At 41.3% G+C, this 21,888-nt stretch overlaps 1 protein-coding gene across 1 annotated transcript in view; it reads right to left on the bottom strand.

Annotated features, from left to right (window-relative positions):
- The window catches only part of LDB2 (LIM domain binding 2), a 106,403-nt gene that overhangs the window by 48,418 nt on the left and 36,097 nt on the right, over window positions 1–21,888 (bottom strand). The window contains exon 2 of the mRNA XM_087723789.1: window positions 21,203–21,305. Coding sequence (XP_087579915.1) covers window positions 21,203–21,305 — 103 coding nt within the window. The remainder of the gene's footprint in view (window positions 1–21,202; window positions 21,306–21,888) is intronic.

The raw sequence follows: 21,888 nt of genomic DNA, 5'->3' as shown, positions 1-21,888 counted from the left end.
CTAGGCTAGCCCAGCCCGCCGCTCACTGATTGGTTGGAGGCCAGCCAATCAATGAGCAGACAGGAGGAGACCTGTTTAAAAGCGTGGTGCCAACGGCCAACATTCCTCTCTTTCTCGTTCCCTAGCTGACAGCTTGCTGATCGGTCCTCCCTTCGCTTCACCTTCCAGCAGCTTGCTGCTTCCCTCTGGTAAGCAACTAAGCATGGCGGGGGGCGGGGGGAGGTTAGCTTACACCAGCTCGTGAAAGCTGTGAGCTGGTGTATGCCGCGTGGCCGAAAGCAGGTGGGCAGCAGCAGTGGTGGCAGCGCCACGCAGCTGAAAGTGGGTGGGTAGCAGCAGTGATAGCCTAGCTTTCGCGAGGGAAGGCCTAAGTTCAGGCCTTCCCTAGCGAAAGCCGCGGGCTGGTGTACACCACACAGCTGAAAGCATGTGGGTGGCGGAGGCCTAGCTTTCGTGAGGGAAGGCCTAAGTTCAGGCCTTCACTACCAGTTCCGTAGTGCTTTGGCGGCCTGGGTCACTGGAACTAGCAGCGACCCAGGCCTGCCATAACCCTGAAGCAGTTCTCTTGGCAGCAGCATAGTTGCCGCCATCCTATTTTTTGCTTTTGCACATAACAATTTTTATCGCAGTGTGCATGCATGCATAGCACGCATCAAGCGTGCGCACGGTGCACACATGAGCGAACCAGCAATAGTGCCTGCCAGAACCCACCCCTGCTAATTAATATTTCCTGAAGCTATATCTGAGCTTGAACAAGCTTATGTTTCTCTTCCTATAGATTTTTCCTGGATTTTGCAATGCTGTTTTCCTAGATTGGTGAAACAATGTGCCTATTCACATTGTAAGAAAGAAAAATGTCTCAAATGAAATGTAAAAAGCCATGGTGGTGCAGTGATTAGAATGCTACTTCTACTGACGGCCAGCTGACTGCAATTTGGCAACTCGAATCTCACCAGGCTCAAGATTGACTCAGCCTTCTATCCTTCCCAGTAAAATGAGGACCCAGATTTGTTGGAGGCAATATGCTGACTCTGTAAACCACTTTGAGAGTGCTGTAAATCAGTATATAAGTCTAAATGTTATTGCTGTTAGCCATAATACATAGTTAAATATGCATAAAATGTGTACTAATATTTGCATAACCTTTTATTTAAAATTCAAGAAATTAGAAGAAATATAGTTTTGGTTGGAAAAATGGAAAATTGCAAAATCAAATTGGACAAATTCTGCTTTACCCATTTATGTTCAATTTACAGAGCAATGAAAATTGTAATGAAATACACACATTCAAAACAGGTAGAAGTTATGCCCAAATAGTGTAATACAGTTTTTTCATTTGTATGAAAGCATCAAAATCTGCAAACATCTCTAAATGAAAGGCATCCATTAAAGAATGTTTCGACTCAAATCAGCATTTGTCTTCCAGTCCCAAGGAATTGGAGCTATGTAGGATTCAACCTCCAAGAGTTACATTCTGTCTTTAAGCAACTCATCAGAAAAACGTTGAAGGAAGTCTTAAGAGTTTTGCTAATACAATTTATCAAAACGATTCTGCATGTCCTTGGTGGCCCTTAGAAAAGGAACTCAAAGAGATCAGGTGAGGAATTGTGATTATGATTTAAGTGACACGTTTGAGGGAAGCTAAAGGCATGTTTCTAAGAGCTTTCTGAGAAGCTTAAATTAAATAGGGTTAATTCCTAGAAAAGTACATCAAGGATTACAGCTGAGATGTTCACTGATGGTCAGTGACTGACATGTCTCACATTATCTAATCACTTGGTGATTAGAAAACCCCAGGCTTTGGGGTTGAGCAGTAACAGGTAGGTGGAGATGAAATTGCTGAGCCAAACATACGTTCTTCATATCTATGCAGCTTTTGGAAAGAGCCCTGCCAGTTATAGTGACAGTGGACATTCAAAAAAGAAAATCTTCCCAAAACTCGTGTGTTTCTCCCAGATCCTCTGATAGGCTTTCCCCTTGAATTTTTCATGACCTCTGTCCAGCATTTTGAGGCAAAGAGCTTATGCTCTTCATAGTTAGCAATTCCTGATCAGCAGAGTCTACCCAACCCAACTTTATACTTGTTCATCTCATTACATTCTGCAGCTCCTTCATCTCCTGATGAAGTTTTGGATAAGACTTCGTTTTCTTACTGTGTTGGAAAGAAAGCTCAGGAGATATGATTAGTAGTTGCTTGTTTCAGTAAACACTGAATATAACATATGCCTCTCAACTAATGTGTATCCAAACACACAATTTACAAATAATTAACATCATGTTAATTAGTCAAATTAATTTATGCCACTTGGTGGGATTATTTTTTCAGAGCCTTTAGGGAATTTGCCAGCAGTTTGAGCCAGAAAACTGAAAATTAACTTAGGAAAAGTGTTGTGATTGGCTGTGACATGCAGTGTGAACAACCAAACCTGGGAGCCATCAATGCTAATGGCTACCCCTTGAAAGTAAGCTACCAATGTGGTGCTAGCAGCATTCCACCCATAAAAAATTATATATTGACTAGCAACATCTCCCCTTACATCTGGACATACTATGCTCTAATTCCAGAAAAGTTTTTAATATATTGCTTCTCCCAGGATGAAGGCAAAGTGAAGCTGAGCTAGCAAATATGTGTTTCAGACAACAAAGGGCATTTTGACTCTGCCATTGATCCAGAGGTGGGTTCCTACCAGTTTGCACCTATTCGGTAGAACCGGTTCGTCAAATCTACTGAACCAGTTAGAAGAGGTTCCACCAGTGGACCTGGAAAGCAGGCCACACCTACAGAAGAGGTTCAAAAATTTTTTGAAACTCACCACTGGTGGGTGTGTAATGTCCCACAGTTATCTACGCATTAATAATGATCTAGTAATATTTCCTTATACATTTTAGGGACCTTTCCTTACATAATTGGTGCTTTCTTTCATACTTTTGGATTTCTAATTTCTGTTTCTGTTAGTTGGCAATTGCGAAAACCAATCCCACGTGAAAAAGTATTCAAAGCCTTCTTGATTTTAATTGTCAATTTATTTATTCCTGCACATTGTAATACTTATTCTTTTACATATCTCTGTTTTTATACTGTTGTGCAAACACAATTCTAGCAGCTGCTAACATGTGTAAAATTAAATATATATTATATTCCCTTTCAAATAACCAACAAAATATTTCTGGTTTTAATTCCATATCTTGCTTCATGATTGCTTCTAACTTCTGAATAGCTACTTGGACCGACCTAAGTACTAATTCATAATTTCATATCCGATCACATGGGCAGCAAGCCACTCCCATCCGGTCACATGCTGGCAAGCCACTCCCACAAAGGAGGCCACACCCACAGAGTAGGTTCCAACAATTTTTGAAACACACCACTGCATTGATCTCAACCTCTTGGCTGATGAAAGTGATGTCCTTCAAAATCAAATCTAGACTTCAGGATGTATGCAAATGTAAGCAAGCTCACTGTTCCTATTAAATCAGGGTTTGGTTTTAAATTGCAGCTGATCATTTCTGATTCCTGGGCTGAAATCTTTAATAAGAACTGGGAACTGGAGTTGATTAAGTCTTTATATCTAGGCTAGGTCTTTTGTCTAGGCCAGGGATCACATCATCACGACAGTGTCACATGACATATCAGGACTCCCCCCCCCTCCATTTGCTAAACCAGAGTGTGCATGGCTGACGTGTGATGCATCCAGCCCTTGGCCCACGAGTTTGACAGTTCTGGTCTAGGCTAATAAACCCTTGTGTCAACCTGCTCAGGGTACAGCATGATGATAGCATAAATAGAATAAAATAACAGTTGGAAGGATCTGGAGTCTTTAAGTCCCCGTCCCCCCCCCCCCCGCGCTTAGGCAGGAAACCCTATAGCAATGATGGCTAATTTTTTTGTCGTTGCGTGCCGAAAGCGCTATCATGCACCCGTAATGCAATGTGCATGCAACCCCCCATGCCCCTTTGCACATGCAAATGCACCCCCGTGCTACTCCTGCCCCCGGGCATGTGATGCCCTGTGCTCCGCCCGCACCCCATTTTGGGCCTAGTAGGCAAGCTGTTCCACTGGTTAATTGTCCTCACTGTTAGGAAGTTTCTCCTTAATTCCAGGTTGCTTCTCTCTTTGATTAGTTTCCAACCATTGTTTCTTGTCCTGCCCTCTGATGCTTTGGAGAATAATTTGACCCCCCCTTCTTTGTGGCAGCCTCCTCAAATACTGAAATACTGCTATCATGTCATCTCTAATTCTTCTTTTCTTTAGACTAGCCAGACTGAAAACCAGCAGCCATTCTTCATATGGTTTAGTCCCCAGGCTTTTGATCATCTTAGTTGCTCTTGTTTGAACTTTTTCCAAAGTCTCAACACCTTTTTTGTAGTATGGTGATCAAAATTGGTTGCAGTATTCCAGGTGTGGTCTTACTAGGGTTTTATAAAGCGGTACTAATATTTCACATGATCTTGATTCTATGCCTGTTTATACAACCCAGGATTGTATTAGCTTTTTTGGCGGCGGCTGCACACTACTGATTCATATTCAAGTGATCATCCACTAGGATTCCAAGGTCCCTCTCACAGTTACTGTTTTGAGCCAACCAGAGAACGACGACAACAAAATCACTCAGGTTTCCTTCTGGGCTCCGGAATCATTGTGTTACTTTGTATTTCATATTTCTGTATCAAACTGTAAGACTGCAGGGAGAATAAGACCGATGACTGTCTATCTATGCCTCATAACTCTTCAGTTTGGAAACACTGATGTGGATGAATGATCTAAGCAAGGTGTGAAGTAAGAAGACTATTATCATTATTGTCTGGCTGTATGTTCATATTAGACTTCTGCAAGTTTAGGCATTTTTATTTTGCACAAATTACCTTGCAGTCAAATTATTGGTAGCAGATACTCATATGCAGAACCGTGACCCGTCAAAAGCGCGAACGTCATAAGCGCGCCGACAACACCGCGCGCTAAAACCGCGATTTCAAAAGCGCGCCGACAACAGCACGCCAACAGAAGCGCGATTTCATTTAAGGTAAGATTTACAGTTAGGTTTACGGTTAGGTTTAGGGTTACGTTACAGCGCGCTTCTGTCGGCGCGCTTTTGTCGGCGCGCTTTGGGGCTAATTAGTTGCTCATTCGTCGCACGGTTTTGTCACCACGCTTTAGACACCGCGGTTTAGTCAGGCGCGCTTTTGTTGTGCGCGCATTTGTGGTGGAACCATGCAGAACAACGTGTATTTTGTGCAGGGATGAGAGGAAATTATTTGATGCATGATGAAAAATGTATTTTGTCATTCCAGACTCAGACCTAGCATGGAAGACACAGCCCTTAGGCTAAGCCTAAGAGAGAGAAGAAAAATAAGATTTAAAGCAAAAGGATTGTTAAAATAATGTGTGCAATATGATTGTAATTTGCATGCCACATCAATGCTTCATCTCTAACAAGGAAGAGACACAATTTAAAGTGGGTGGGGCATGTTTAATGGTTGTGTGTGAAGAACTGGAAAATAAAAACCCTCCGCATATTCTTTGAGAAACTCTTGAACTCTTCTTTTTAACAATGATTGGCACAATTTTACTCCATCCTAATACATTTATAATAATCCAACTCCTGTGAAGTTTATACAAATTTATGTTATCTGGAGACCTAAGGATGTTGTTTAAAAAGTGAAGATGAAACTTCAATGATGTCATCAAAGTCCACTCAACTTTACATGCCATAAAAGTGGACTGAGCTTCAATTCCTCATTGTGATGATCATGCTTACTTTTTTGATCATATCCTGGGGACATTCCTGAACCTGGACCTTAGGGTGGTTTTGCATATTTCCCCAGAATGACTTGATTAACTTTGTAAGAACCCAGCCTGATGTCTCAATGCCATGCAGTTGTTAACTGAAGAGAGACCAGTTAGCACTAGAAATTCTATCCTTAATTTTCTGCCATCTTGCTGTTTCTGCTTTTCAAACAGCTCTGTCTTTGAAAAGAGGGGGAAGGAAGGGCTTCCACAACTAAGAGTTGTGGCTCAAAATTTCAAGATGGTGGCTGCAACTGCATGACTGAAGCCCCAACTCCTTTGATCATGTTATTCTAAATACTATCTTGACTTCTGATACTCCCACAGATCCTCTTGTGCATAAGTTGCACAAATATGCAAGCTGCTTCTGAGTCATCATAGCTGAGATACTCTTCCCACGAGACTCTTTCTATAGAACTATTTTTGCTCTTCCTAGATTTTTATGTACTTTAATTCTGTTATATTGCAAAAGCACCATTAAATTTTTGCAGTAACTTGTTTGTCCCTTTTTCTTTCCTAAAATAATTCTGTGAGTGTTGTTTCCATTCTGTTTTGAGAACCATTCCTAAAATTGATAGTGAACAATGGAATCTTAAAACACATTCCCAATTAAATAGGCATGTAGCTGGGCCCTCCACTCCCATGTGTCACTGAATGTGTGGATATACATATGGGTGAAAAAATGGAATTAGAGGTTACTCTAATGTTACTCAGTGCCGACTGGCGACTACGCGGAGGAGAGCCTTCTCAGTTGCAGCTCCGACGCTATGGAACAATCTCCCCGTGGAGATCCGCACCCTCACCACCGCCCAGGCCTTCCACACGGCCCTTAAGATCTGGCTATCCCGTCAGGCCTGGGGATAAAAATCTTAGTTTGTCCCCTCCCGAATGATGAATGAATGTTGTGCTTTATTTTTAATATTATGTATTGTCTTATGTCTTTTGTCTTTGTACCCCCCTCCCCGTGTTTTGTAAGCCGCCCTGAGTCCCCTCAGGAAAAAGGGCGGCCTATAAATTATAATAAACACTCTAAACACTCTAAACACTCTAATGCAGGAATCTCCAAACTTGGCAACTTAAAAGACTTGTGGACTTCAACTCCCAGAATTCCCCATCCAGCATAGAGACCCTTGAGTTAATGATACTGATATTTAGGAAGTTTTAATATTTAATGGGGAGGAGTTGCTCAAATTGATAACATTTTTTTCAGAAAATTAACCTTTGCGATCATAAAGACAGAAGTCAAATCCAATCTAATCATTTGTCTAGTGCTGGAATCCAATTTAAGACAACAAATGGGTATTGACTTTCCTTTTCAAGATGTCCAACCAAAAGGAACTTGACCCGTCTTTCTGGGTCGTTGATTTCAATGCTGAGCAGCTCCTGTTGGTAGGAAGTTCAAATGAAATTTGCCTTGCATCATCCAATGCCCTGCACTCTGGGATAAGAAGGATCTAGAACTTCCAAACATCCAAAAAAGGCCATCCAATGCCTTCCCCACAGAAGACAATCCCGAAGGATAGATATACACAGCTCCTCTAATCTGTCTTCAAAAGAAATAGTTTCCATCTCTTGATTATACTAGTTTCCTATGGGATGCTATTCCAATTTTTCTGAATTGTTCTATAAATTGTGGTATCCAGAATTGCACATAGACGGAGTATCTGACCAAATCAGAAAATGCCTGGATGTTTATTAACAGGAAACTATATTTCTGCTGATGCAACCTTAAACTGCATTTATCTCTTTTGTAGCTGCCTCAGACAGATTTACATTCACTTTACAATCAAGTACTGTTGCTAGATCTTTATACACAAACAAACCCCCACACCCACCCTGTGTTTCCCCAAAAATAAGACAGGATCTTATTTTCTTTTGACCCCTGAAATAAGCACTTGGCCTTATTTTTGGGGAGGACTTATTATTTTTGAGGTTCAGGAGGCGGTGAGCATGGTCACATCATGGCTGCTGCTGTGTTGCAATATTTTCAGGGGAGGGCTTATTTTAGCCTATGCACTCAAAAGCCTGATTGGGCTTAATATCCAGGGAGGTCTTATTTTCAGAGAAACAGAATATTTATACACACACACACACACACACACACACACACCAGGGGTGGTTTGCTAATCCCGTTCCAACCGGTTCGGTTGGAACGGGGCCGGCGGCGTCCTCGTGCACACGCGCAGTTCACACATGCGTCTTAGCGCCTGCGTGATGCTCCAGCTGCTCGCGGAGACTCGCGCAGGCGCTGTATGTGCCATCCAGCTGCTCGCAAAGAATCGTGCAGGTGCTGTATGTGCCATGCGCCTGCGTGGAAGCGCAGAAGCCTTCAAAGACCAGTAAGGAGCGCGGGCGGGCGGGTGGGCCCTTCGCCGTTCCCGGAAGTTACTTACTTCCGGGTTCGCCAACCAACCGGTTCGCAGGGACCGCCGCGAACCGGTTGAAACCCACCCCTGACACACACACACACACACACTTCCTCAGGTAAGGAACTATTGCTTAATATCATGTCAAAGACAACTCTTGTGCTTTCTTCCATCTTACGAAGATTCAAGCTGTCAATAATACAACTCAGGAACTTCCTGGAAGGACCATGTTTGGCAGACTTTCTCTCCTAACAAATGTTGAGGAAGATAGGCTTCTTTTACTATGACTTTATGCTTCCTGGAAAGATCTTCAATTCATTTTTGGAAGACACTGGCCACTTCTTCTGCAAGGTTGGGAGGATGACAGTAGACACTAACAACAATAAGCACCAGGTAAATTGTGTTTAACTTTCCTCTTACCTATTTCTGGTAAATACTTTCTATCATCCAACATATTTGACAAATTAATTCCAGAAAACAGAACCTGTTTAGAATCCACAGTAAGGAAACATGTTTATTTGTATTCCTGTTGGTATGAAAGTAAGAGCTGGGAGCATCTTTGATTTCTGATGTTAGCAATTATTCTTATAAATTAATTATACTTGAGAATTAAAGACAAAAGGTCTTCTGTATAGACATTGCTGCCATGTTTGACTAGAACAGATTCTTAAAGAGAAACTGCACACTGCAGTAAGAAGAGTCAATGAAAATTCTATTCTAGCCTTTTAGGACTGAATCGGAACAAACTTGTACTTCCAAATGGTCATTTGTTATATAACAAAAGGAGAAACAGAAAATTTATTGGTTGCATGTACAAATTTTATTTCAGAATTATATCCAGGATGTAATTCATATTTATATCCTACATTTCCTCCACTGTAACTAGGACAGTATTCCTATCATAGTCTAAGTGTGCCTTGTTCTGTTTAAGTTTAATATGCCTGGTATCTAAATTAATAAGCCAGTATGTTCATCTCTAGATGAAGTATGAGCACATTTTCTTTTCCAAAACAGGAAAAAATAGATGAAGAGTCTAATGCAGTGGTTTATGTTTGATGATTTTAAAAATCTAATGGAGGAGTAAATCCAATCAGTGGTGGCAGCAATTCTAATAGCATCACCAGAAGACCTTCTCTCCACAACATCCTAAGAGAGAACAAAGAAAGAAAATGAATAACAGTCTTTGTGACAGCTACTGTACATAAATGTTTATAAACTGGAAGAAAGAGACCCTTCTTTTATATTACTATATCTATACTAAGTATTTAAAACTAAATATATCTCGGTTGGCAGCAGAGGGAGGCCAACAGAGGCTTATTATCGCACAGGCAATAATTTTCATCATGCAAGTATTGAAGATATATTATTCTCTAGAGAATGATATGTCCACAATAGAAACCGCACTTGCCTTTCTTATGCAAAGGAATGGTAACATTCCAGATCATATGGAGAATGATTAGAAGAGCCGAGGTGGCGCAGTGGTTAAATGCAGCACTGCAGGCTACTTCAGCTGACTGCAGTTCAGCAGTTCAGCTGTTCAAATCTCACCGGCTCAGGGTTGACTCAGCCTTCCATCCTTCCGAGGTGGATAAAATGAGGACCCGGATTGTTGGGGGCAATATGCTGACTCTGTAAACTGAAAGCCCTATGAAGCGGTATATAAGTCTAACTGCTATTGCTATTGCTATTTCTTTGTTGCTAATATTTCTATGTCATTCTAAATCCCAACACTCAGAAGGATATATTGTGGCTCTTTTAGATGTTTCTCCACCAACACAGGCAGATGTTGTATGGACTAACATTCAAGTGGGGTCTGACTAGCATACAGGTGGATAGATTTGCTATGTGGCCCACTGCCAATAGCTGGGGAAACAAGTCCCCAGGTTTGAATGCAGCATTTGCACATGGATATAAAACATGATGAGACACCCAAGTCTTGATAGCTGCTGGTGGTAGCAGGGAGTAGACAATGAGGGAGTGGAAGGGAATTGGTCCAGACGCACATGGCAGTGAAACTTAGATTATGGAATTAAATGGAGAAAAAGAGATTCTGCAGAAAAAAATTTAACCTATGTAATTTGCTCCTGTCTTCTGTGGTTGTTCTGTGATTGTTGCACAGTGGTGGGATTCAAATTTTTTTACTACCGGTTCTGTGGGCGTGGCTTAGTAGGCGTGGCTTGGAGGGTGTGGCAGAGGACGGATACTGTAAAATCTCCATTCCATTGCCACTCCAGGGGAAGATTACTGCAAAATCCCCATTTCCACCAGATCAGTTGGAACTTGGCAGAGAATAGATGGGGGCAGGGCCAGTCAGAAGTGGTATTTACTTGAAATTTCCGCTACCAGTTCTCCAGAACTGGTCAGAACCTGCTGAATACCACCTCTGTTTAAGAACCTCTGCTGAGCGATTGAGCTGTTCAACTTGTTTTTTCCTCATTAAAAAATAACTAAAAAGGGAGAACCTGCTTATACAGCAGCTGTAGCACAGCCCTGTTGTGAGTAGATAGAAAGGATAGATTTGGAAGAAAAACCAGTGAAAGCATTTCTAGGGAAGGGAATCATTTTGCACACATTCCCTCTTCTGTCTGATTCAGTATTCAACTCTTTGCCTGCTGGAAAAAAGAAAGAATGCTAGCAATAGAGAAAGAGCAGGATAAGAAGGTAGAAAACGAATTTTTCTTAGGTCACAATGCAGTAGGAATTTTGTAATAAAAACTGAAAGGGAGGGGTTCTCCTAAAGTATCTTTCTCTTGACTTACAAAAAAATAAAAAAAAATGTGGAGATTGCCCTACCCCACCTGTGCCAACAAATCTTACACATATTGATCTGTGCTGTTTTCTAAAATTATGTAACCGAGGATAAAAATTCATGTTGATGTTGATAAACTACTAGGACATTTTGAGGAAAAGGAAAAGGTAAGTCTTTGGGGTGGGAAAAGCCCAGGGGAGGCGGAGATAATGTCATGGCGAAACAACGATTCCTCCATAGAGGGTTCGCCAAATTCCCCTTGCCAGAGGGTCCCAACAGTCCTAAGCCACCTCAGCTCAGGTGAAAGAGACGACCTTGTAGATCACAAGGAGACTGCCAACTCCTTGTTTGACCCAGGGAAGCTCTCAATCCGTCAAGAAGGAAAAGACTACCATTGTGTGCCGTCCAAGGCTGTGACAGCCTGATCGGAGAAGAATGAAGAGAGATTGAAAGAACAGAGCAATGACTGGGTGAGAATTTCCTAACTTCTGCCAAAATTGCCCCATTTAAAAAAGAAAGGGGATGGATTTATTGATCTCCCACCCCCTGAAATAGTGGTGAATAAGCACAAAGCTGAAATAGACCTGAATAAGAATTTTGGATAACTGGAGAATAAATGTGCCAAAAGAGGAAAATCAGATTGGCTAACCTAAGGAGTATATTAACTGGACATTATTGAACTTTAACTTTATTTGGGATTATTAAAACTTGGAGCCTGGAATTTTTAAAAGGGAAAAAATGGCACTTGCCAAAGAAGCTTCAGGAGAGTAGAAGAGAAATAGAGCGACATCTACTGGCCAGGGAGAAGCATAGGGAAAATAAAGTAAGTGAAAGAAGAAAGTGAGAAATTTCTGACCTTGAACTTTGTTACAAGATTGCTGCAAGACTTAGAAAAGCTGCCTGCACCTGGAAATTATTTATAGGAAAGAAGTATATAGAAAGAGAGTGGAAACAGTGTAAGTTGTAAACATTATAGCTCTTGGACTAGATACAGATTTCAGCAAGTGAGTAATTGAGCAACTGGAACTGGGAATTAATAGAGCTAGCTTGTAAAACAATAAAGATTTTTATACTTCAGCCTTCAACTCCTCTTCTGGGGTTTTATAATCTGTTGGATATAATTCTGGGGCAGTGGTGGGATTCAAATTATTTAACAACCGGTTCTCTGACCTAATGACCAGCTGGGTAGGTGTGGCTCGGTGGTCATGTGACTGGGTGGGCGTGGCCAACTCAATATCACTTACATCGATGGGCGCTTCACCTTAGCTGTGACAATATAATAAGGGTTAACAGGAGAGGCAGTTTCTGTAAGCAGGGCAATAAAAATTAAGCTAGAAACAACACCAGAATGTTTCCTTCCTGCCTTCCTTACAGGATTAGCCCTGTAAAGTGGAAAAAAACAAAATGGGATTTCTTCCAACAACTGGTTCTCCGAACTGCTTAGAAAGTTAACAACCGGTTCTCCCAAATAGGTGCAAACTGGCTGAATCCCACCACTGTTCTGGAGTCTTAGCGGGTCTTTATGGATTAAAATTTTGTGTATTCCCATGAATTATAATCAATAACTTTGTGGGATTATAACATAGAAACTAACAAAAAGAAAAGAAGAAGAAAGGAAATAACCTTTGTGGGAAAGAAATTGGATTATGGATATTTTGGGTTTGGCTTTGTGAAATATAACACTTATAAACAGAAAGTGACTTGGGGTTTGGAATTAAGAAATGGAAATAAGAAAGAAATTGATGGACTACATTAGATATATCTTATAATTAGATACTGTGGTGTATTATAGTGTTTGATTCATAGTATTGCTGACTGTTGGGCTATTGACAAGCTGTTTTTATAAAATAATAATTACTTAAAATATTTGACTATTCTAAATTTTAACTCTACACTATTAAAATGACAAGCAATATAAACTCAAGTAAAACGGAGGAAAGCACCATCACCTTCACCATCTTCAGTGGCATCGAGCCCCGTGAGTCAGCACTCCATGTTGCAGAATGAAAAATTAAATGCCTTCCAGTCAGAGATGAAAAAGATGATTCAATCACTACAGGAATCACTACAAGGAGCAATGGTCGAGAATTATGAGGACATGGCAGATAGGATGGAAAAGATGGAACAAAGCGTGGAAGAAAAAATAGATATTATTCAGCAAATAATTACTAAAAATGAACAATGGATCCAGAAAGTGGACGAAAAGGCAGAGCAAACAGATAAGAAAGTAGAAGAGATAGACTCACTAAGGTAGATCATGACCTTGAACGATCCATAATTATGTTGGAAATGGATAAAGCAGAATATTTTTTTAAGATTCCAGAATGTCGGGGAAGAAAAAGGGGAAAACCTTGCAGAGAAAATGGCAGAATTACTGGCAGAGGCACTGGAAATAAATCAATAGGAAGCTCTCTATGGGATGGAAGAAATATTTAGAGTATATACAAGTTAAGCAAGAAGGCATAAGCTTTGCAGAGAAGTACATGTGAGATGATCAAGGAAGGCAATGAAAGGGCAAGAGATGCACCACTGAAATTCAAAGAACAAGAAATAGTGGCACAGAAGCAAATACCAAGAAGGATAAGAGATATAAGAAGAGAGTACTAATTGTTGACAAAACAATTGATAAAACATGAGGTAAACTTTAGATGGCTAATACCTGAAGGAATATTGGTGACCTGGAGAGAAAAAAGATACAGACTAGACATGGTTGAGAGTGCACAACAATTCTACAATCAGCACTTTACAGTACAAAAGAAGAGAAAAGAGAGCAAGTAGAGATACAGAAACTGACACAGGAGTTCTAACAGGTTCTGGAGAACCAGTAGCGGAAATTTTGAATAGTTCGGAGAACTGGCAAATACCATTTCTGGCTGGCCCCAGAATGAGGTGGGAATGGAGATTTTGCAGTATCCTTCCCCTAGAGTGGGGTGGGAATAGAGATTTTGCAGTATCCTTCTCCTGCCATCCGCACTAAGCCACGCCCACAGAACAGGTAGTAAACAAATGTGAATTTCACCACTGAAGTGACAATACAAGGAAAGACACAACAAGAAGCAACTGAAACAGGAGAAAAGAAGAGAAGGGAAAGAGAAGGAGTAAACCAGAAAGAACAGACAGAAATAAGATCAACCGGGACAACTAAATCTATCTACAAGTAAACAATGGAAGAAGTAACATTATTATCAATTAACATAAATGGACTGAATTCAACAAACTGTATGGGACACTATTAAAGCATACAAGCAGGGCCTAGCTATAATATATATGGGAAAGAAAAAACAACAAGAAGAAACAAAATAAGACTATGTTAGAAGAATTCAAAAGATTGGAATTAGACCTACAGCGAGAACCACAAAAAAAGAAGCTGAAAAATCGAATATATATAATAAAACATAAAATCAATTTACAGGAAAAAGAACAACTGGCACATAAAATTAAAAGTGCAAAACAAAACTTTTTTTGAAAATGTTAACCAACCTGGAAGATGGTTGGCATACAAGTTGAAAAAAGAAAGGGTAAAAAACTGATATATTGTCTAATTGATGAAAAAGGGACTCTTCATTATCAGAACGAGGAGAAAAAAGCTATTATAAAAGAGTATTATGAGAAACTATATGACAAGGAAGAAATCTTGGGAAATAAAACACAACAATACTTGGAACAATCTGGCCACCATGAAGCTGGGGAGAGACTGAATATCCAAGACTGTGCTGCAGTGGAGAAAGTGAATGCAGTGTGATCTGGGTGAGAAAATATTTTTTATTGGAAGTTGACCACAGAAATCCAAGGGGGAAGCATATTTAAAGCTATTTGTTGAAGCGGGCACATAAGAAAAATACTGGAGAATTGAGGGAGGAAAAAATATGTTTTTTAAATGATAAATAGAAACTTGGTTCTCAAAGTTACCCAAAAGACATGATATGAGAGCATTTTAAAATGCTGGAATGAAAGCCCCAAATTTATTTTTATGAATATTGCACAATTATTGGATTAATAATTAAAAAATACCTGAAATTGGAACTGTCAACAATATTGCAGATAGGCTGCAGCAGACAGAAGTGAAAAAGTGCAATCTGCTGATGAAAAGGAATATATGCAAGCTTGGAAATAATTATTCAAAAAGACTGAAAATATTTGTTGGACAGAGACCACTAGAAATTTGATTATTAACTAAGGACTTCATTTAAGAGCCCCTGAACATCACTGAATATTATTGAACATATAAAGTGGATAACCTCCTGGTGAATTTAAATTGTTTGGACTGACTATTGATGAGACATTTAAAATTGTGACTTGGAAGTTTGGCTCTTTGATTTAATGAACTCTGGACAGTGGACTAAAAAACAGATTGACTAATCACAGACACAACACAATATGGAAGTGAGGGGAATCTAAACAGAATGGAGCTTTTTCAAAGCATTGAGAAAATATTTTACTGTATAGACCAAAAATTGGTTTATTGGTGAGACGTCTGAGTCAGCTCGGGAGTTCATGGCTTCCATGACGGCTATGGACCTAACTCAGTTAATTCAAGACCCCATAATGGGGGACACATGCTCGACCTCACTTTTGCCTCTGGGCAGTGGATGAATGATCTAGATTTAGGGGATATTTCTATCCAACCCTTGTCATGGTCAGATCATTTCCTCATCAGGCTACCCTTCCATACTGCTACCCCTCACTGCAGGGAGGCGGAACCAACTAGATGGTTCTGCCCCAGGCACCTGATAGACCCTGAAGGGTTCCTGATGGAGCTTGGGACTTTTCCTGAATCCCTTGCTCACAACTCGACTGAAGCCCTAGTGAAAGCCTGGGATAGGGCGGCCACTGGGACCTTGGATCGTGTTGTGCCTTTGCGGCCTCTGACCCGGTGTCAATCCCGGGTAGCTCCCTGATTTACCGAGGAGCTCCAGGAGATAAAACGCCGGAAAAGATGCCTAGAGAGTGGTTTGGAGGGCCAGCTGGTCCAAATCTGATCGAACACTAGTAAGAATTCATATTAAATCCTACTTAGTGGCGATAAAAGCGGCAAAATGGCAACATTTTTCTGCTTTTATCGCTTCCGCAGATAACTGCCCAGCCGTCCTGTTTAGGGTGACCTGCTCCTTACTCAACCAAGGAACTGGGAAAGACCCCTTGCAGGGTAGGGCTGAAGAATTTGTTCAGTCAGGTTTCAGGCCCTGATACAGCACGAAGACGGCATTGGTCACGTTGGTCGATGATCTCTGGTTGGCCTGGGACAGGGGCAGCTCCTCTGCCCTGGTCCTATTAGACCTCTCGGCGGCTTTCGATACCATCGACCATGGTATCCTATTGCAATAACTCGGGGGGTTGGGAGTGGGGGCACCGTTTTACGGTGGTTCTCCTACCTGTCGGATCGGTTGCAGTTTGTGTTGACTGGAGGGCAGGGGCGCATCACTTGTGGGATGTCCCAGGGGTCAGTTCTCTCACCCCTCCTGTTCAACATATATATGAAACCACTAGGTGAGATCATTCGTGGTTTTGGGGTACAGTATCATCAATATGCTGATGGTACCCAACTTTTCATCTCTACCCCAAACCACACAAACAATGTCCTTGACGTGATGTCTCGATGCCTGGAGGCTGTGCGGATCTGGATGGGGAGGAACAGGCTCAAGCTCAATCCCTCCAAGACTGAGTGGCTGTGGTTTCCGTCATCCCGATTTGTGCATCTTGTTCCATCTTTGATGATAGGGGAAGAAATTTTAGCCCCCTCAGAGAGGGCCCGCAATCTGGGAGTCCTCCTGGATACGCGGCTTAGTTTAGAAGAACACCTGAAGGCCGTGACCAGGGGGGCATTTTACCAGGTTCACCTGATACATCAGTTGCACCCCTTCCTGGATTGGGATGCTCTGTGCACAGTCACTCATGCCCTCGTCCTTTCTCGCCTGGACTACTGTAATGCTCTCTATATGGGGCTGCCCTTGAAGAGCACCCGGAGGCTTCAGCTGGTCCAGAATGCGGCTGCACTGGTTATCATGGGGGTACCTAGGTGCTCCTAATTTGCGCCCCTTTTAGGCGGCCTGCACTGGTCGCCGGTTTTCTTCCGAGTGCGATTCAAGGTACTAATTATGACCTTTAAAGCGCTCCATGGGTTAGGCCCAGGATACCTGCGAGACCACCTACTGCCACCAGTAGCCTCCCACCATCCAGTACGATCCCACAGAGTTGACCTCCTCAGGGTGCCGTCGGCCAGACAGTGTCGGCTAGCGACCCCCAGAGGGAGAGCCTTCTCTGTGGGAGTGCCTTCTCTCTGGAATGAGCTGCCTCCAGAGCTTGGTATAATCCCCGACCTCCGGTCCTTCCGACGCACCCTAAAAAGTTGGCTTTTCCAGCAAGCTGGCCTGGCCCCAACAAAATAAAATAAATGATTGATTATTGCTAATTTTAATCAATTTTTTTTAAATGTTATTGTTAATCTTAATTGGGTTTGTTTTTTGGATACTCAGTCTAATTTTTTTAAACTTTTGTAATATGTGTGGTTTTTTTAATGTTGTACGCCGCCCTGAGTCCTTGGGAGAAGGGTGGCATATAAATCCAATAAACAAACAAACAAACAATTGCATACTTTGCCTTGTTTGTGCTGGTCCCATTGTTCCTACCATCGCTCCACCTTTCTCCAGCCCCAATGCACTGTTGATAGATCTTTTGTTTGAGGGTGAGGATGTTGCTGATGCAGGGTTGGATGCTGTTTTTTTCCAGTCTTCATTAAATTAGTGCTAGTTGCCATCTTTATCCCTCTGTTTATCCTCGCCAACAGTTGCATATAAGTTCTACTTTACTTATACTTTATCTCAAGTATCAGTGGTTATATATCTCAATATTTAACAATTAACCTTTCTTAATATCACGTTTCGATATCTAGACAATCCTATATATTATTCTATTTTTAATCCTTAACTATTATATATCACATAATTATATATCACACTATTATCTCTCTGTTATATCAGTTATACAAGATACTCAGTTCTAATAATCAGTTTCTCTATGGTTTTCTTTCATCCACCTTATGTCACTGACAATTCTTCTTGCATCAGCCTTCGCAGGTCAAATTTATAATCCACTAGATGTTGTCCTCTTCTCATTATCACTGTCCATTCCGTCAATCACAGTCAGTAATCACAGCAGGCCCGGGGGCAAAGACAGAACAAAGGGTGGGGGGATAAGAGAATTCTTCAACCGTTCCAAAACAGCTCTTTTTCTACTGTCCCCTGTCCAGTTCCGACTCCCGAGGAGAGTAAGTACTGTATATTTGTAAAATATCACCCCCAAAAAACCTTGAGCTCTTCGTTACCTGGATTTATTGTTCATGATTGAAAGTCTGTTCAAAGTTCAGCTATTCTTTGGAAAGAAAAAAGAGCAGAAAAGAGAGAAAAAAACAACCAGCCTGACTCTTATGTGTGCCTGTCAGGTTTTCTCAACAGCCAATATATCCTGCTCCCATTGTAAATGCCGGCTTTTGGTGCTTCACTCTCCTATCGGGTTTCCCTCTACGGCCACTTCTGTTCTATTATTCACGCTGCCACTTTCAGCTCTCCGCCTCAGCTCTCACTGCTTTTCGGCAACAATCCGGACTGTAAAAACAGTCTTCACCACAGAGCCTTTTTCTTTCCAGCTCATCCACTCCGCCAATTTCACATTGTCCTCCTTTTTTGGGTATTCAATGATAATAAATGTCTCGATTTCAACTGCTTTCTCTATTCACTTCCCTCTTATACAGTCACTATCGCTCCAGTCTTGTCCAAGTGACAAGATAGATCTTTGTCCATTTAGTGGGTTTCTTCTACCCACTGGGGGGTTTGCCTTACCACCCAGGGGTGGGTTCCTACCATTCCTTGCCGGTCCTTGCGGACCGGTTGGTCTGTGAACCCGGAAGTAATTAACTTCCGGGAACGCCCTCTCTAAGGTGCGGTTAGAACTGGCCACCCGCAAAAGACCTCTCCAGACTTGTTTTGTTGAGCACTGCAACTGACAGTATGGCTTCTCAAAAGCACGGCGGAGGAGAGGGGGAGGGATAACGCGGGGCCCAGCTCAGGTGCTCCGAGCGGAGGGGGATGCGTCGCTGCCACGGGCGGGGGTGCCGGAGGGAGCTTTGGCAGCTTCACCTCAGCCGCAGCATCAGGCGGCAAATCTGGCAGTGCTGTTGGAGGAGGAGGAGGAGGAGGCAGCAGATATTCCGGTGGCGGCAGGGGCTTTGGGGGTTCACTTCAGCCACAGCGCCGGGCGCAAGTGGCTAGGACTGGCTGTCCACAAAGGGGGCTTACCAAGTTTACCCATCTTCTCCAAGAAGCAACTACATTTCTCTCTTTCTTTATCCCCTACATTACTTCTTTTTCAGTTTGTACGTGTTCCTGGGTGGTATCTTTTTGCCCATTTCTATTTAAGGATGGAAGTCCTCCCTAGGAAAATGATTGCACCTGACATACTATCTCTTTTTAGTTGGTAGTAATATTTAGAAAAGCCCTTTCTCTACTATTGTCTCGTTATTTTCATTCCCCTTGTTAGGCCTTGTTTTTCCACTCTGTTTTTCATTTGACTCTTGGCAGCTGATGGCTTCTTTAAAGACAATGGGGCCTAATAATGAAAAATGCTTCTTTCTTAAAAGAAAAAAGCAAAAAAAACCCAGAATTTCATGACTGGGGATAAGAGAAAGGGTCCTTGGATATGATTATTCTACCCTATCATGCTCATATTTATAAAACTCAGTGCCTCTGTGAAAGGTAAGGATGTCTATTGCGTTTGTGGTGCAATCAGAACATTGCGTGTGTTGAAGTTATTGTAATGCAAACCAAAGATGCCTTTTAAAAAACAAGTTTACATCATATTCTTACTAATTCATAATTTCATATCCAGTCACATGGGCGTCAAGCCACTCCCACCCAGTCACATGGGTGGCAAGCCACTCCCACAAAGGAGGTCACATCCACAGAGTAGGCTCCAACAATTTTTGAAACCCACCACTGTTACCACCCCAGTGTCTTCAGAATTCCCCCCTGAATCTGCCGACCCCTTCAGGTTCCGCAGTGCTCAAAAGTGAGCCCAAACAAAGAAATTTGGGTTACAGGTTACGGGAGCTGCCGTTCCTCAATTCCAGCATGATGACATCACCACAGGAAGTCGAGAAATATTATTCTAGATACTAGCAAATATAAGAAGACATGAGACAAAGATCCTTCTCTATTTCTCACAATCCGATATGTCTTAGGTGTTCATAAGCAGGAGATGAAAACGTATCATTTTCCCACCACTGTTCTCTCAAAATGGATATTTTGAACTATGCCACCCCCGATCTGGAATCTACAATTGATAGCCCTCAACACACCTTCCTCTAGGAATTGATTCAAATTTCTTTTAAAGATCTCCAAATTGGGGGCTGTTTCGTGTGAATAAACTTCAAAAGTTATTTATGTGATGTGTGATAATTCTCCTTCTTTTGCCATGTAATAGGAAAATGTTCAAAAGTAGAGATGGCTGACCTATCATAAGGCAGGAGCAAATCATGTCATATCAGTAAATAATAATTGAATGATTAAGGTCTGCTAAGGATCTCCCTTCATTTCAGAAACCCAGACAGGAAAGTGATTCTGGAAAAGCTTCAGGTATGTCAAATGGACAAACAAGCTGAAAGGGAATCCTGCTTTAAGACTAAAGGCTTTATAAGTATACAAAAATGTTCCTGTTTTTTAATACGATGAGTAATCTTTGAATTGACTCTTGAAAACCATAACAGAAGAACTACTCCGAAGCATAAAACACTTGTGTAGTTAACTGCATCAAGGATATCCTTTTTCCTTTGTTTCAAGCAAGTCATAATTTGCCATTATTTGAGAACTGGATGAGAATGCAGCAAAAGAACCATAAGATTACACAGTATAATATAAAAATTCTGCAACTGAAACTCTCTTTTAGAAAGAGTTGGGCTCATGGAAATATTCTGGGAAACAATCTATGACCCCTCCCTCCCACTTACTGGTTTTTCTTCTTTATTTGTGTCAGAAATAGACCAGGAGCCTTTCTTTTCACATTATCTGCCTGCCCATAATATTTGTATCAATCTCCAGTTCAGCTTTCCAAATAAATGCCATATATGAAGTTTACTCTCCTCATTCAAATACAGACTGGATGCTTGGAAAGGATCACTTCATTTCATTTTTATTTAACCTCTAAATTTGGTCAGAAGCAGAGTTTCATAATCAAGAAAACCCACAGTTGAAGGAGGACTTTATATCTCTCCTCACTTCATCACTGGAATATTAAAATATATATTTCCCTTACTGTATCGCTTTGGTCCATCTTCCAAACAAAAGGAAAGTGTTAAGGTTGCATCATCTTCAAAAAACTCTGTCGCAAAGGCATCCCACCACAGGTTGTCACTGTCCTGAGAGAGAGAGAAATGTTCTTTGAACAGGAAAGGTATACTTTACTATTTTAAAAACAATATATGTTCTTATCTAAATATCAAGAAAGTGAAATTACTATCTATCAGTAATCTACAGTTAGATATACAGCCTGGTAGATAATAAGGTTCTAATCAAGAGCTAAGAATTATTAAGGTAGGATCTAAGAATATAGTGAATTCCAAGCAGGTGGAATTTTGGAAAAGTCAGGTGCCCAGGTCTGATAAAACCTATATTCTCAAATATAGAGGAATTCTTTTAAACATCTCTCTGAGGGTTTCAGACATGATTGGTATAACAATGGATTTCATTTTCCATAATTATTCAACTTCATTCTGCACATCCCAGTATTCAACCTGCAATTCCCAGTATTTCATAATTTATTATTATTCTTTTAAAATATTGCTGATATTAAGGGGCCTCTGCATTGGGAGAGGGAGTTAAAGACATTGGATAGGATTGTGCAATCAAAGACCTGCTTTTCTTAGGGTATGCATAAGCATGCATAAACAAGGAATAAAACCTGGACCATACAGTTTAGGGGCATCTCTTGACTTAAGAATG

This window comes from Thamnophis sirtalis, unplaced genomic scaffold (genome assembly GCF_051295495.1).
Source record: "Thamnophis sirtalis isolate CommonGarterSnake01/CBP01778 unplaced genomic scaffold, rThaSir2_p1.2 scaffold_10, whole genome shotgun sequence".
NCBI classification, from domain to species: domain Eukaryota; kingdom Metazoa; phylum Chordata; class Lepidosauria; order Squamata; family Natricidae; genus Thamnophis; species Thamnophis sirtalis.
This window is presented reverse-complemented; position numbering and strand designations above follow the sequence as displayed.